Source organism: Corvus kubaryi, unplaced genomic scaffold, assembly GCF_017639235.1.
Source record: "Corvus kubaryi isolate FWS band 111438036 unplaced genomic scaffold, C.kubaryi_AGA036_p1.0 37272, whole genome shotgun sequence".
NCBI classification, from domain to species: domain Eukaryota; kingdom Metazoa; phylum Chordata; class Aves; order Passeriformes; family Corvidae; genus Corvus; species Corvus kubaryi.
In genome coordinates this window covers 1274701-1291114 of record NW_024581084.1, presented here as the reverse complement: position 1 = coordinate 1291114, position 16414 = coordinate 1274701, and the positions used below count along the sequence as shown (strand labels likewise).

At 51.8% G+C, this 16414-nt stretch overlaps 1 protein-coding gene across 1 annotated transcript; it reads right to left on the bottom strand.

Moving 5' to 3' along the window:
* Positions 1-8433: 8433 nt before the first annotated feature.
* KCNJ2 (potassium inwardly rectifying channel subfamily J member 2) lies at positions 8434-15111 on the bottom strand. Its single transcript, XM_042025516.1, has 2 exons — positions 14993-15111; positions 8434-10234 (listed from the first exon to the last, which is right to left on the bottom strand). The coding sequence occupies exon 2, from the start codon at positions 10016-10018 to the stop codon at positions 8735-8737; it is 1284 nt and encodes a 427-aa protein (XP_041881450.1). The 5' UTR covers positions 10019-10234; positions 14993-15111; the 3' UTR covers positions 8434-8734.
* Between the last annotated feature and the right edge of the window lie 1303 nt (positions 15112-16414).

Sequence of the window (16414 nt, the reverse complement as noted above, 5' to 3'; positions counted from 1 at the left end):
GGCTGCTCCAAGCCCCGTCCAGCCTGGCCTTGGGCACTGCCAGGGATCCAGGGGCAGCCACAGCTGCTCTGGGCACCCTGTGCCAGGGCCTGCCCACCCTCCCAATTCCTTCCCAGTATCCCATCCATCCCTGCCTTCTGGCAGTGGGAAGCCATTCCCTGTGTCCTGTCCCTCGTCCCTCTCCAGCTCTACTGGAGTCCCTTCAGGTACTGAAAATCCACAATAAAATCACCCAGGAGCCTTCTCTTCCTCAGGCTGAGCAATCCCAACTCTCAGTCTTTCCTCATAGGAGAGGTTCTCCATCCCTCTGGTCGTCCTTGCACCTGCTCTGGACTCTCTCCATGTCCTTCCTGTGCTGGGGGCAGAGCAGGAGGGGGATGAGCTGCAGGAGGGGGATGAGCAGCAGGAGGGGGATGAGCGGCAGGAGGGGGATCCCAAATACTCCAGTCACAGGCATTCCCAGGGCTTACAGCTCCTCGGATGATGACCTGGGTGTCAGCAAAGCTCCACGAGCCTTTAGAGTAGATAAAGCCACCTGCAGAAATGCTGGGAAGTTTCCTCTTGTGCACCCACCAGCAATAACCCCCATCCAAACCAATCTTCCCAGTGACATGAAAATATCCATGGAAGGAAACCTGCCAGCCTTGGAGTGTGTGAGGCTCTCAAGCACTACCCAATTAATGACATCTCAAACACATGCAAATGGCTTTCATGTGGAACAGAATGTCCAAGTGTGAAAACCCAGGATACACCAGCACTGTTTAATCACTTCTGGAGCAGTGACGGGGCAGCACCAAACGATTCCCGCAGAGGATGGAAAGGAGGGACAAGACATGCAAATGCTGCTCCCATTGCTTTTCCCTGCTCTCTCCCCACGGTTTAATTTCTGCCTGATGAGAGCACGGTTCTGAGCAGGAGGACGGATCCCTGGTAAGGCCACTGGGGATGAAAGCGCTCTCATTATCCGCTCGGAAAGCTCCGGCTTTGCCTCAGCAGAACTGTCACAACATGCTGAGGTCCGGGGATTCCTGTGGGAGCTGGGCTGACAGATCTGATTCTGATTCGCATGGATTCATGAATCTTGCATAGGCTGTTTGTCCAGAGGTTCTGAAGATGTTTAGTGAGTGCATACCTGCAGTTAATTCCTCGGAAAATCTGTCAGATACGATGCCAAGGGACAGGCCCCTCAATCCTGGCGGCCCCGGCTCGTTAAACACCCAGGGCAGGGATGCAGCAGGATTTCATCACAGCCCTTAACGAGCTGTAAATATTGCAAATGCCAACACACTCCAGCTACACGGGAATGTTGCAACTCTGAAGGTAAATACCAAAGCCACCAGGGGCCTGAGATCACAGCCTGGTGTCACCAGGAGGAGGGAGGGATGAGAAGGGCAGAAATGAACTCCAGAGAGAGCTGGGAGAAAGCCTTGGAGTGTTTGAGATAAATGCTCTAATAGAGCTCCGGTACTGGCTCTAATTAGGATAAATCAGGGCTTCCCTAATTGCTTTTAATCCTTTGGCTTCCCAGCTGACAGGAGTGACCATGCCCAGCATGTGGAGAAGAGCTGTGCGGACATCCACAGCCTCTGTATCCCACTGCCACTCCCAGAGCCTGATTCCCACAAGGAATCAGAGCTGGGACTGGCCAGAAACAGGGAGAAGGGAGACCAAGGACCCCGTGACCCCAGGAGCCCAAATCTCCACCAGCACAGCCTCTGTAAGGCAAAAATGGGGACATTCTGCCTTCTCCCATGGAATTATTTGCTTCCCTTCTCCAGCTGTGCCATTGCATTCCCCCCTAAACCCTTCAAATTATCATTCTTGAAATGCAGTGTGTGCATTTGAGCTGCTCCATGCTTCTGTTCACTTTATTTTTCCTTTAAAGCTTTTCTTCCCCTTCTTCAGTTAGCTGTGGGGTTTTTATCAGAGCACAGACACCTCTTGCCAGACTCTGCTGCAGAAGGGAGGACGGAATTCCCTCTGTTTCCATCCCAGAGGAATCCTGAGTCACCTGCAGCAACCAAAGCTCTCTTGCCTTAGGTGTAAACAGAGACAAATAACAACTTTTGATCTGCTTCCACCTTTCCAGCAGAAGTGAAGGCAGTGCAAGTATCAACATGGGAGAAAGGATGAAAAAGAAGGATGAAAGAAAAAAGGATTCTGGGCTGTCTTGAATTCTGTGTGGGAAGGATCCCACAGAAATCCAGGGGTAAAGATGGAACTGCTTTTCTCAAAGGTGACATTCACCCCTCCTGGATGCAACAGCCACTGCCCCGTTTCAGAATATTAAAAGGCTTCAAGAACAGAGCTAAAGCAGAGTTATTTCTCTGGGTAATCTCTCTGCCCTGGGCTGAGACGAAGCCCTGCCATAAAGACCCTGTGTTGCTCAGCTACAGAAATCCATCCTTTCCCGTGGGCAGCCCATGAAACATCAATTAATGCCACTAATGAGTACAGTGGAAGCAGGATCTTGGAGTTTATGAGTCCTGGGCAACACCAGCAGCCAGGTCTTTCTCAAAGTTCAATAATCAGGAGATTTCTGAGGTGGTGACCTCACAGTCCTCTGGTTTGGTGTGTTCTTTATTTAGAGCTGGAGCTGGAGTTTCCAGCGAGCCCCGGGCTGTGTCCCTGCATGAAACCCAGGCACAGCCATGTAAAGCAGCATCATTAATGAGCTGATTTGCATATCAAATGAACTTTATGCACAGCAGGATATTTTGACAAAAATTTGACAGGATATCTTTACAAAAAGTTTGCAAAATAAAACAACCTGGGAAATAAGAGCCTACAACTTCCTTCCTGCTTCCCAAGGAGCCAACACACCTCCAGCAGCAGCAGGGAGCAGGATTTACCTGATTTACCTCCCTCCTGCTGCTGGATACAAGGAATAACCAGAGTTAGGCCAGGTTTGGTCATATGAGACCTGGTTTAGACCTTGGTTCCTGAGTTATCCTGAAATCTGCAACAGCTGGGAGGTGGAAGGAGCAGGGGATCCAACCCTCGGATCTCCAGAGGTCCCTTCCAACCCATCCTGCCACAGCTTCCCAACCAGAGGGATTCAGCAGGGATGTCACAATTTAATGAATATATCATTTGTACAAGTCTCAATGTAGATTTTTTCTTAACAAAATCCATTGTGGGTTTAAGCCCAAGCCAGCAAGGAAGGGAAAGGCAAGGGCAGTATTTTTATTTTTAAAGGATTATATAAAACGCACAAATCGCTGGAACAGGTGTGTTTGCAGCCCCTTCCTGTCCTGCCCACCCAAAACTCTAAACTGCATTTGTGTGCACATGACATGCTGGATTTGCACACTCAAACAAGCTGAAAACATCAGTGCTGGATAATAATCTGTATTTTAGTGAAAAGTTTGGAAGAAGGAAAAAAAAAATCATTTCAAGACTTGTATTTAATTTTTATCTTCTTGACCTTTCTGTAATTTTCATTGTTTTCCTTTTTCTGCCCTTTTTGATGACAAAACTGGGAAAAGAGGCACCAGTTGCTTCATGCAGACACTTTGCAGTGCAGGAGCACCCAGCAGCATCACTGCCTGCGTCCTGCAGCTTCTCCACGACTTCTGTGGCATTTTATTCCCTCTGCCTGGCTTCAGGCGGCACGTTTGGAGGCTGCAGAGCATCCTGAAGCTCGGCTGGATGCAGAGAAGAAGAAAAGTTTAGTCTTTGCCCTGCTGGCCACCAAAATCAGCAGTGGTGCTGTTTAATTTGTGCTGACTCCACTCGGCCCGAGCAGAGGAGGAGAGGGACTGACAGGAGAGGGTGCTCACGATTTAGGGAAGGGACAGAGCAGCAGAGAGTGGACCCCAGCCCTGTCCCGGCAGGAGCATCCAGGGCCAGGGCACTGAGCAGCTCTGCCTTTCGGCATCACGAGAAGGAGCAGCTGCAGGCGGCAGCAGCTAATCTGTGCCTCTAAATCCAGCCGTGTCATTATGATGATAAGCCTTCCAAGAGACCATTCGATTTGAAAAGTAAATTTGAATTTATAAATGGAGTCCCACTCGCCGGGGTCAGGGCTCCAGCCGAGCCGCGGTTTAATGGCATTAGAGGCTGATAAAAAGGTTGGGAAATCAGCAGAGGGGTCAAACCTGCACTGAAATGTTCCCTCAGCCGGGGCAGCAGCGTTTGATTCCCGTTGGATCAGCGCTTTGGAGCTGAGTCACGCTTCGGCAGCCTCAATATCTGCCCTGGGGAAGGAGCTTTCCAGCCCAGACAAATGAGGATTTCACGGCCCTCTGTGGCTCCTCAAGGCTGCACCTCCCCGTGCCGTCCCACAAAGGCCGTGCCGGTGCCACCGGCTCGGGGAAAGGAGGCAGGGATGGAGGTGACAGCCAGCCCGCTTGGACCCGAGCTGAGCCCAGGGACAGCGCAGCGAGGAGATGCTCCAGGCAGACACGACACACGGGGATTGCAAGATGACTTTCCTGCTTGATTTTTTAATCCCTTCCCGACTCTCCCAACGCACTTGCTGATGCTCTGGGTGCTCTCATCCCCCCTTCCCTGATTTGGGGTTTATGCGGACTTGGAGCTTTTCTTCCATTTCAGCTCAGAGGCAATGAATGACCTGGGCCTGTGCAGGCCCAGGTGTGACCTTAAGAAAGGTCCTGAATTTGCTTGGGGCAGATTTTCCTCAGGTACAAGACGCGTTTGTGTTCTCCCCTGGGAAATAAGGATGGGATCAGCTTTCCTGCCGCCTTTTGTCGAGGCAGGGAACGAGCTGTCTGTTCCTCAAGTGCTTCAGACAATGCCTGTGCTCAGACAACCACAAACACAGCTCAATATCCCCCTCCAGACCCATCTCCCCCCTCATTCACACACGGGCTGCACACACCAAGCTCATCCTCAAATCTTTTTTTTCTTTTTTTTTTTTTTCATTATTTATTTAGAAATAATAAAATAAGACATAATATATAAAAATCTGTACAATCCACAATTTGTGCAGTACATTAGGAAGACTTCGATACAAAAAGGCTGCAAACAGGAAAATAGTCATGGACAACTGTCAGATGCTGAGATTGTTCGTCTCACAAGAGCTGCAGGCCAAAAAGTCCTTACAAAAATCAGCTTCTGGTGGGCTGTGGGGTGGCAGCTATGCAGCACCTTCTACTTCACAATGGTGGTGAGCAGCTGAGATTAAAGACATTACAGTACTTCTCAGTTTTACCTTGTAATCCATCATGAGAAAGAAGACCGAAGAGAACAAATTAAATATCTGAACCCTTTGTCTTTTCCAAGGGCTTCAGTTAACGAAGAAGTGTTTCACGGCTGGGAGAGGGTAATTAACCCCAGCTAATGAGTCAGGATTCCTGCCCGGGCCACTTAACCCAGGACAACTCGCACGGAAGAGGCGGAGGGAAGGAACCATCCCCACCTGCCTCTGCTCCTGTCACTGTACACAGAATTATGGGTCAGACAATGTGTCTCATTCAAGTATTTTCAGGGAAGGGCAGAAATAACATATTCCCCCCCAGCCCCTAAGCAAAAGACAGGATCAAAGCTTCTGTGCGAGTCGGGCGAGCCAATTTATCCTGGATAAAGAGGCTGAACCAAGGCCTGGGGGAGGCTGTGGGTAGAGCTCTGTCAGTTTAAAGTTTAAAGTTTAAAGTTTAAAGTTTAAAGTCAGCATCAGCTTGGCCCAGGATCAACGGGAACCGGAGGAAAGCTGTCAGTCACTGTCTAGTCCTTAAAAATAACACTTTTTAAATGATTCCTCCAATTTGCGGCTTACAAACCCAGAACTGATGGCGAAAAAGAGAAGGGGACCACGGGCTCTGCATTGCAGGGCTCTTCCCAGCAGCTTCCCAGAGCCAGGGCTGAAATGTGGGATTCCCTCAGCAAAGACAAAGGGTTGTGAGAGAAAGAACAAGCAGAGATTAGCAATGGATTACACCTCGACCCACACCCCTCCACACCACTCTGGGAGCTCTTCGAAAATGCCAGTAACTAGAACGTGTTCTCAAATGAAAAGTCCATGCTTAAAAAATAAATAAAGAGAAGTTCAGAGCATTAGGAATCCTATAAGGCTTGCAAATAATTTGCTAAAAATCATGCTAACCTGTAGCATCTAGTCCTAGCGAGCCGAGACTGCCGAGCTGAACTGATACATTTTTTTGTGGCCTTTTTGTTGTCTTCTCCTTGTCCTCCTTTACAGACTTCTATTTACATTTGGCTTTAAATATGAAAATACTTGATAAACTTTATAAAATGTACACTTTTAAAAATATTTCTGAAAAACTGACTTGAAAAACAAAACAAACAAACAAGAAGAAAAACAAACAAACAAACAAAAAAAAACAACAACAAAAAAACCAAACCCAAAACCTCTGCACCAGAAATGTTAAAGGGGAGGGGATTTTTTTTTTTTTTTTCCTCTCTGGATTTCTTGTGTGTTGAAGAAATGAGACAAATCCTGCATTTTCCATCCCCCCCATCTCTCATCTCTCCCTCCAGTATCTCAAGTATCATTTAGTGGGAGCACTGTGCACCTGGGGGATGCTGATCTGAGATCAGGTCCCCTTTCTCCTGCTCAGCCTCCCTTCCCCATTGCGTTTTCATGCCCCCTCTGTGTCACTGAATACTCTTTGGTTTAGTTTTTCTCCTTTTTGCAAGAACATCACCATTAGCAGCACTAGCAGCACTCCGTTGTCTCCACCACTGTTGACCCAGAAACTGTGACCAAACCACCTTTAAATGTCCACCCTTCCCTTCCTTTTCCATGCTCCCACCCCAGAAACAGCCTCAGCACTTGTGCTCCATCATCTGCCCTCTCCAGGAGCCAAATCTGTGTTTACAACACGGAATTTCCACAGTTTCCAACCCACCCACTGTAGATAGCATCTTATCAGAAACAGTTCATTGCAGGCATTTCTTTCAGGCAGGGCTGGCAGGGGCCAGAGGCCTTCACAGATATCCATTTGCAGAAGACATCAGACCTAGAACAAGCTGTTTTTTAATGGCATACAGTGATCCAATACTGCAAGAGTCGTCCGGGATTGCCATCCCCACCGCCCCCAGGAGCAGGGGCAAGCACAGCTTTGCTGTCTCCTTGAGCTTAGAGGCACAGAGAATTTAAAGCCTTTTGGGTGAAGGAGCCAAAACACCACCAGAGCTTCGCTGAAGGTGGCAAAATCTGCTTGGTGATGAGTGACGAGTGAGTGTCACCTGCTGACCACCCAGCTGGGGTTTGCCAGGGAGAGGAGGCAGGAGATGAACCTGAACCTCCCTTTGCAGCCTCATCCTCCCCAAAGAATCCCTCTCTCCACGAGATGCAAATCCACCTTCCTGACACCCCTGCCCTGCTGAAGAGAAGCATTTTGCACAAAATGCTGCCGGCCCTCCGCTACTCCCAAGTGCTGTGCTGCCAAGGCCCTTTCCTCCTCTTCCTTCCTCCTCAAAAACCTCTTCCCGGGGATCTCTCCGCTGCCTGGCTCATCCACGGCCAAACCCCAGCAGCCTCTGGCATCAGCCAGCAGCTCCACAGCGTGTCCGTGGCGCAGCTTCAGGGAAAGCCCCCAGCAGCCGAGGACCGGGATCCGATGCCGGCGGCACCGGGAGCTGAGGAGCTGGGGCAGGCCAGGGAGGACACACAGATGATGCTGGTTTGCTTCCCCCAACCAAGCTTTTTCCCTACAAGAAAACAGGGCTTTTATTTCCCCATGGAAGCACAGGGGGAAAGAGGAGGAGGCCCAGCTCACTTTAGATCCGAGCTTTAAGCCTTTCGAATAAGGTGCAAAATAAAGGTCTTAAAAAAAAAAGAAAAAAAAAAAAAGAAAGAAAGAAAAAGTCAAAACCAAAAAAGTGTCTGAGGTTTGATTTTTTTTTGTTTAAAGCAGCCTGTTCCTTTTTTTTTCCTTTTTTTTTTTTTTTAAATAAACTCCACTGTGCAAAACTGTGCATTTTCTTTGGTATCCACTTAGGTAGTTTGAACTTAGTACTTTTTCCTATGTGTACACATCTTTTTGTCTTGTTTTTCCTTTAGACAGAGAATTAAATTCTCCCCCAAAAAAATCATAATTTTGCTGGAGGCTACTGATTGGCCTGATATTACATAATGCCCCTTATGTAATTGGAAAGAGAGAAATTGATTCTAGCTATCAACTACTGGCCTCAAAAGGAGTTTAAACTTTCTGGCAACATTGGCCTCTCTGAACTGATCACAAGCCTTTCAACCCAAAAAGTTCAACACTGACTTTTTTTTTTTCCTTTTTAAATTACACAAGAGAAAATAAAAACTACACTGCAACAAAAATAACCATTTGTGTTCATGTAGTTAGCAGCAGCTTTTTAAAAAATAATTATAATAATATTAATAAGGCAGATTCTTGCCTTTGTTATGCCATTAAAAACATTCTTGTTCCCTAGATAGAAGCATTCTGGAAAAAAGTTGAAAAAAAAATAATAATAACCCAACCAAAGCTTGCCTGCAAGTTCAAGTTTTGTAAAAAAATATATACATAATTTATTCTACAACATATGTGCCTTCTGTTCATACTTAGACATGTTTAGTGCTTTGTGTTTAGAGTTCATTTCCTGTCGTCCCTCCTCTGCGGACAGCCCTAAAACCAGCCTGGGTTCCTCGGGTCTGCTGCCTCCACACCACTCTTCCACAGTACCGTTGTCTGCAAACTGTTCTGGGCCAGCGTCTCAGGTCAACGAGCCTTTGCCCGATGGACACGGTGGGGTTTTTGCCTTCCAACCACGCGGGAGAGGCAGAGCCTGCCAGTCATATCTCCGACTCCCGCCGCAGCGGCCGCGGCTCCAGGGGCACCCCCGCCTGGTTGTGGTGCTCCATGTCCGGGTGGGTGTCTGTGCTCATGCTCTCAGGCACCCCCGTGTCGATCTCGTCCTCCTCTTTGCTGCTGAGGGCCACCTCGTTCTCGTAGCAAAAGGAGTTGGCGTTGGAGAGGATGTATTTCTTCTCCGCTAAGTCCCTGGCACTGCAGATGGGTGTGTTGGGCACTTCGTACGTTTTGTGGAACCTCGAGTAGTCCACCTTGTAGTAGTTTTTCTCTTCGAAGAGCACGGGCTCGTAGCGGTGGCCCCAGAGGATCTCATTTGCCAGATATGAGCTGCGGCACTGGGTGGTCATGGCGGTGGCCTCCACCATGCCCTCCAAGATGACCACAATCTCAAAGTCAGCATTGTCCATGTCCTGTTTGCTCAGGTCATACAAAGGACTGTCCTCGTCTATCTCATGCACTATTGTAATGGGGGAGACCAGGAAGATGCGGTCAATGCCGCTGTCAAACCCCACGTTGATGTCTATTTGATCCAGGGGGATGTACTCCCCTTCCGACGTGATCCTGGATTTCAGGAGCTGCGCCCGCACGTGCGCCTCCACCAAGTGGCTTTTCCTCAGGTTGCCCACGCGCCACATCAGGCACAGCTTCCCATCCCTCATGGCCACCACGGCATTGTGGCTGAAGACCAGAGTTTCGTTCCTCTTTTTTGGCTTAGCCATCTTTGCCATGACGGCACCAATGATGAAGGCATCAATGATGCAGCCCACGATGGACTGGAAAACCACCATGAACACGGCGATGGGACACTCGTCGGTGACACACCTGAAGCCGTAGCCGATCGTGGTCTGGGTCTCGATGGAGAACAGGAAGGCTGCGGTGAAGCTGCTCACCTGAGACACGCAAGGTTTGCTGTTCTCTTGGTTCTCCAGATCCCCATGCAACAGCGCAATCAACCAAAACACACAGCCAAAAAAAAGCCAGGAGAGGATGAAAGTCAGGCAGAAGATCACGAGCATCCACCTCCAGCGGATGTCCACGCACGTGGTGAAGATATCGGCCAGGTAGCGCTGTCCCTTCTCGCCCACGTTGATGAACTGGACGTTGCAGTGTCCATCCTTCTTGACGAAGCGGCTCCGGCACTGCTGCCGGGTGTGGACCTTGCCCTTGCCGTTGCCGAAGCCGTTGGCCACGGCCATGGTGGACAGCTTCATGCCGTCCTCCTCCGAGGACACGATGCTGTAGCGGTTGGTTCGCACGCTGCCCATCACTACTGCCGGGGACTGAGGTGCTTCTGCTTTAGAAAACAGTCTGAGTTTCTGCAAAACCCTTTGGAGAAACAGTTTTGAAAGTTCTACAGGAACACACACACGCGGAAAAACCGGGCAGAGGCCGGAGTCCCCAGAAGCCCTCGGACCAACCAAGGACAGTCTTCTGGCATGCAGGGTGAGCTCAGCCAGCCACCGTCATAGAGAGGGCATGGTCTGCAAGAGAAAGAGAAATGGCACTTTAGATCCTGGAGGAAAAGGATAAGGAACCAAGGAAAATGACACCTGTGGACCTGCAGGAAGTTTCCTCTCTCTTAATGAGATTTTCAGCAATGCTCCATGTCCACAGTTGTGCATGGACAGGGGTCCCACGGTTACTGCAAGGAGGGAATCGCTCTTCCCGAGGGAAAGCGCCAGCGGGATCGCGTCACAGCAGTCTGAGCAATATTCACTTGAAAGCTGAACACGCAAAGGATCTCTCTGCTATTTACAACTGTCATTTCTGCTTCTTTTGAAACAAACAGTTCCCTTTAACATCCTTCTGTTCAAACATAAACATCAAAGTGCTCTGCAGTGACTTATGATGTGTCTCGTGGACTGTTTGACCCACGGCAAAGCAGGGAGTGTGCAAAAGGGAAGGTGGAGAAAGGGAATAAACTTGGGAAGTGCAAATAGCGGTGATTCCATGAAATTAAAGCACATACAATTGTTTGAATTAAGCTAAAAGAAGGAGTTATGTATTCTCAGCAAATTTCAGGAATAAAGGCTGCAGCAGCTCCTCTCTAACTCCAGATCACCAGGATCTTTGTGGTTTTCACACTTGCATGGGCTGAAAGTAGCACAAAAAATTAGACATTGTAAAGCCCTTCATCTGCTTCTGCTAAAGCCACCAGGAAAACGCAGCAGAACCAAGCTGAGCACCTTCCTAACACCTAGAGAAGCGAGTCCCAGCACCTTCCCCTCGGGAGCCCGGGGCAGCCGCTTCCATCTCCAGCGGGTAACGGTCCCCAGGGTCTGAAATGTCACCAATCAAGACTCAGCAGAAAGGCTACAAAAGCTCCTTCCTGAGGGGAGAAGCCACCAAAAACTTGTTTCAGGGAGGTCTGGCTTAGACCCAGGTCTAGCTTTTAACAAGTGCGTCATCCATTAAGTCATGTACTGCCTATCAGGAAATGGAATTGAAATACTGCAGAGGAGAAGGGATGCATTAAAGCAACTGCTCCATGCACACACAGCCCACAGAGGGACTAAAGCTAAACCCAGCTGGAGAGGAATGTCTGCTGTCCCTTTGACTCAGCATGGGAGGCTCCAGAACCATTCACAGTAGCACGGGATTAAATCATGGTGCTCTTCCTAAATTCATGTTATCAAAACTCATCTGAGTTTGTCCAAAAGCCAACAAAACTGCAGCCACCGTGGAGCACAACCCCTGCCCAGCAGGACCTCTGCTCTTCCTCTGACTGGAATCTGACAACAGCTGTAGATAAGATGTTCTCTCCTTTCCCAACAACCCAGCCCCTAAAGCCCTGCTGAGGTGCTCCAAAAACTTGATCGATTTCAAACAACTCCTCAGCCCTCCCACATCCTTCTAGCACATTACAAAGGCTTGAGCTCAGCAAACACTTGCTAGGAAAAGAGCAGGCGACAAACAGCAACATCATCAGCTGCCTGCAGGCTGCTTTTCCCTCCAGGATCTCCTCAGGGTTTACTTTCACCTCCTCTTTTCTCCTCGCTTCTGCTTGTTGTGCAAGAATGTGTCCCAATGCCTCCTTGCCAAGATTAGTCATCTGTGACTTCAGCTCAGACAAGACAGTTTGGCAGCTTTTGGCGGGTTCTGCAATGCCCGTTCGAGTGCAGCTCTCAGCACCGAACATTTCTGCTGGAGCTGCCCTCTCACTTCTTCTGGGCACTTATTCTTACTTTTACAACTGCCTTGCCTAATCTGTGTAAAGATCCAACTTTCCCCCCTTACACCTTTTTGTTCCCAGGGTTTCTCATTCCCGTCAGGATATAGTGCTCAAAAATACAAAAGAACTCTCTTAATGCTCACTTAAATGATTTGCTTTGGCCAAAACCCCACTTTTATTAGAAACCTGAACACAGCGGGGAAGCGAAATTACTGTTAATACATCCCACATAAAAAAACTTCTTGAAAAGCCATTGCACTGGTCTGCATATCGATCACTTTCATAAACCACATCCTATAATCACAGTCATGTTCGACTTCCACAGTCAAAGCCTGTTTTGTTCCAAGCTGATGGAAACACACAGCCCACAAAACAGTTTATTCTGGAGTTTGGATTTTTTTTTTTTTCCCCCCCTGGATTTTTAGAGGAAAACTTGCAGTGGAGAGAAAAGATAAGCTGCAAAGTTTTAAATGTCTGAATATGCAGCTTCTCCCACAAAAGTCTCGACCTGAGGACACTTGTTTGAATTCCACAAACTCCTGAAATCCTAACGCCAGCTTCCTGTGACTGCATTTAGAAGTTTGGGACCAGAATTTTCATATTCCTCCCCTGGAGGACCCAGCACCTCTCATCTCCTGTCCCTTGCCCAGCTTCCTCCTCGCTGGCTGTGCTGTGGGGATGAAGCTGCACCCCTTTGGTTCTAAGCATCCCCAAAGCTGGGGGTGAGCCTGGGGGCACCTTTGCAGCCTGCTGGAAGTTTACAGCACAGAGCTCTGGCACACTCCAGGGCTGCAGAGCCCTGTGCCTGCTTTTCCAGCACAAACTGCCTCTCTTCCTACGAGGGCTCAGAGTGGGGAGGAGGATGGGATGGGTGGGATGGGAGCAGGAGCAACACCATGCACAGGGACCAGCCAGAAGGGCTGATCTCGCTCCTGCTCATGGAAATACAGGTCCTGGGAAATGCCAGTGGATCCACTGGCTGCCCCAGCACCTGCTCTGTGCTCACCCTGACCTTCACAACCACTTCCACCAGAAGTTCCCCAAAAAAACCCAGGAACAAACCAGCAGGACAACCTAATGCTACTTCTTATTGTGCCGATCCACCTGCTGCTCGAAGGCAGAACAAGGCTGCTGCCCCTCACTCCACCCCAGCACCAGGTGCTGGTGGCACCAAAAATTCCAGGCTGGTGTGGGAGCAGCCCTGCAATCCTCACTGGGCAAAAGGAGCCAAGCCAGTACCACCAGCCCACCCCAGTTTTGTGTAACTGGGCCTAGTGCAGTGCAGCCAGACACACACAGAGCTGTAAATTATTCATCACCAGGTGTGTTGTTATGATTATTGCTATTATTATTAATCCAGGTGACCTTTCCTCCTGGAAGGGAATACAAGCAACACAGTTTGGAATTACCAGCACTGGCACAGACACGGGATGACTGGGAAGGGATGGGATGGGAGAGCCTGGCTTGCTCTGCTGCGAGGGGATGCTTGGAGGAGCGGAGATAAACGGGGCTGTGCTGCATCTGCAGCATTTCTCAGCCAGCATTTGGGGAGATGCCACAACGAGGAGCCCAAACCTTCACTTTCCCCTGAGCATCCCCCTCCAGACCTTCCCTGCGGAAAGGTGCTCACATCGCAAGGCACAGCAGGAGGAGAATTTGTGCAGAAGGTTAAAGACTGAGGGGTAACTCTGGAGTGCGAGAGGAGCAGGGGAGGGGTGGAGAGGAGCAGTACGGAGCGCTTGGAGCGGTTATTCCCCGGCTGACGCCACCGAGCCCTGTGCAGCGAGCCGGGCACATGTTGCCAAGAGAGCACCAGCACCTCCTCAGCCCAGCGCTCTCCCTGCTGCCCTCGGAAAGCAGAACAAAGCCGCTTCTCGCCCCAGCCAAGCCTGTTCCCACATTCCTGCTCCTCGCTGCCGGGCACGGCCGCCCCTGTAACCTTTCTCCTTAAAAGTCATTCCCCAGGGCTCCTCCGCTGCTCCGGGCAGGACTCAAGTTACACGGAGTGGCGAACTCCGGGAGAAGGAGCTGACCTTCAGGGACAGGCAGCGGGGCGCGGGGGGGGAGAAAAAATTAAAAAAGAGCACATGATGCAGAGAAATGGGTGCGAAGAAATAGGAGAAAGGGAAGGACAAGTGGCGCTCGCATCTGCTGTCCTGCCAAGGAGACGGGCTCGGGGTATTTGTGGCTGATGACAAAATAACTACGAGTGGAACAGCCATCAGCAGGGGGTGTACGCGGCGCACCGGCTGCGAGGATGGAACAGCAAACAAGTGTAAAGGTAAGGCCGAGACACGGAGACAAGTGCGGGCAGCCTGCGGGGTGGGGACAGAGCTGCGGGTCCGGCTCAAGCCGGCCCAGAGGCACCTGCGGGTCCCCAGCAGCACCTGCGGGTCCCCAGCGGCCCCCGCCCGGTCACTGACCCCCCAAATCCATCTGCCTTTGCTTATCAGTATTTTTTCCTCTCACTGTCATGAGCTAAGCTGAAACAATACAGCTCTCCACTGCCGACCCAGATGCTTTTTTTCCTGCTTCCCATTTTTTTGGCAGGATGGTCAAAATAAAGAAACCCTCCCGTTTGCAGCATGCCGATGAATGAAGCTACAGGTTCATTTCACACCCCTCTAAACCATCCCGGACGCTCAAACCCACGCATCCGAGTGCCGAGACTCGCTGCTTCTGCCCTCTCTCCGTGCAGGAAACAACAGGCGAGAAGAAGGCAAAGGGATGGAGCGGTGCGCTTTGTGCGACACGGAGCTGTCATGCGAACTTCCAACCCTTCCCCAGGATAAAATATCCCGGGGGGGAGCAGCTGGTGCATGGAAAGTTATGAGCACAAACAGATGCTGGAAGCAGATGCTCGGGCGCTCCAGCCATACCTATCGAATTATTGTAGGCGCTGAGAATAGCTCCGTGAGAAACGCAGAAGTTCCCCTCTTCTCCAAGCCGGAGGCAGCGACATAAAGCGGAGCTTTTATCGCGGGGGTGCCGCGACAGCGCGCGTGCGGCGCATCGCCTCCCCTCCTCAGGGAGAGGGGAAGAGACGGAGCAAGAAGGCGATTCTTACCTGCGGCGGCCGCGAGGGAGGTGCCGGCGCGGAGAAGGGGGTAGATCCGTGCCGAGGCCGTGCCCGGTGCCCGCTCCGCTCGCACTGCGCTCCCGCCCGCCCGCGGCCCCTTTTTTGCGGGCGGCCATGGCACGTTTAATACGGCCCCGCCGGCCCCGCCCCCCGCGCGCCCGCAGCCAATCACAGCGCGGGGCGGGCCCGGGGGGCGGGGCCGCGGCGAGCACGGGCAGCGGGGCCGGGAGCGGCGGGGCCGGAGCGGAGCGCGGATGCTCCGGAGGGGCCGGGAAAGGAGCCGGGATAGGAACCGGGATGCTCCGGAGCGGCGCACGGAGCCGGGGTTCCCGCTGCCAGGAGAGTCGCGGGAGAAGGCGTTGGGTCCCCCGGTCCGCGCTGCAGCGGCTCGCCGGGTACCCCGTGCGGAAGCTCCCGCGGGCAGAGGGTGCCAGGAGAAGGCGCCGGCTCCCCGGTGCACGGGGTCCCGGGAGAAGGCAGCGGGTCCCTGGATCCTCGGATCCCCGGTGCGGAGGATCCCCGGGTCCCCTGTGCAAAGGCTGCCAGGAGAAGGCACCGGATCCCCGGGTCCCCTCTGCGGAGGGTCCGGGAGAAGGCGCTAGGTCCCCGGATCCCCGGTGCAGAGGATCCCCGGGTTCCCGGTGCAGAGCGTGCCAGGAGAAGGCACCGGATCCCCTCTGCGCCGGGTCCCCGGGTCCTCGGGTACTCGGTGCAGACGGTCCCGGGAGAAGGCGCCGCGTCCCTGGATCCCCAGTGCAGAGGGTCTCCAGGAGAAGACGCCGCGTTCCCCGGTCCCCGGTGCAGAGGGGGCCAGGAGAAGGCGCCAGGTTCCCCGTGCGGAGACTCCCGGGAGAAGCCGCGGTGGAGAACGGGGACGGCCGCGCTCCATCGGCTCTGCGGGGCGGCAGCGCCGGTGCGGTTTCGTTCCCCGGCCCCGGGACCCCCCGGTTGCTCCCGCGGGCACCCGGCACCTGCCGCGGGCATCCCCTCAGCCTCCCTCGGCAGCGATAAAGGCTTTTGCGGGACTTCACAGGGAGTTTGGGATGGTCCCGTGTGGGAGCTGGGTGCCCGCTCGCTCCTGTTCCCATGTTTTGGGCTGATGTCCGAGGCCCCGGGCAGTGAGAAGAAATACCGGAGACAGAACAGTTTCGTTCCTTTTGTCCCTTTCTTTATTTTAGTGAAGGGAAATGCCAGGATGCAGGGTGTCCCATCCCAAACTCCCGACCCTAACAGGCACGAGAAGCCAGACAAGCACAGCACAACACCTCTCCTAAACCGAAAATCCTTCTCTTTAACTCAGATGAAACATCCCTTCCAAAACAAGAGCTTTGATCCCTGGACTAAGATCTTTTGAAGCAAGGCTGGAAGCAAGGGAAGGACGAGCCTGGCTGCAGGGCATGGGATCCACGG

Excerpts from the sequence above, each read along its gene's own strand:
- KCNJ2 (XM_042025516.1), bottom strand. The coding sequence starts at position 10,018 with ATGGGCAGCGTGCGAACCAACCGCTACAGCATCGTGTCCTCGGAGGAG.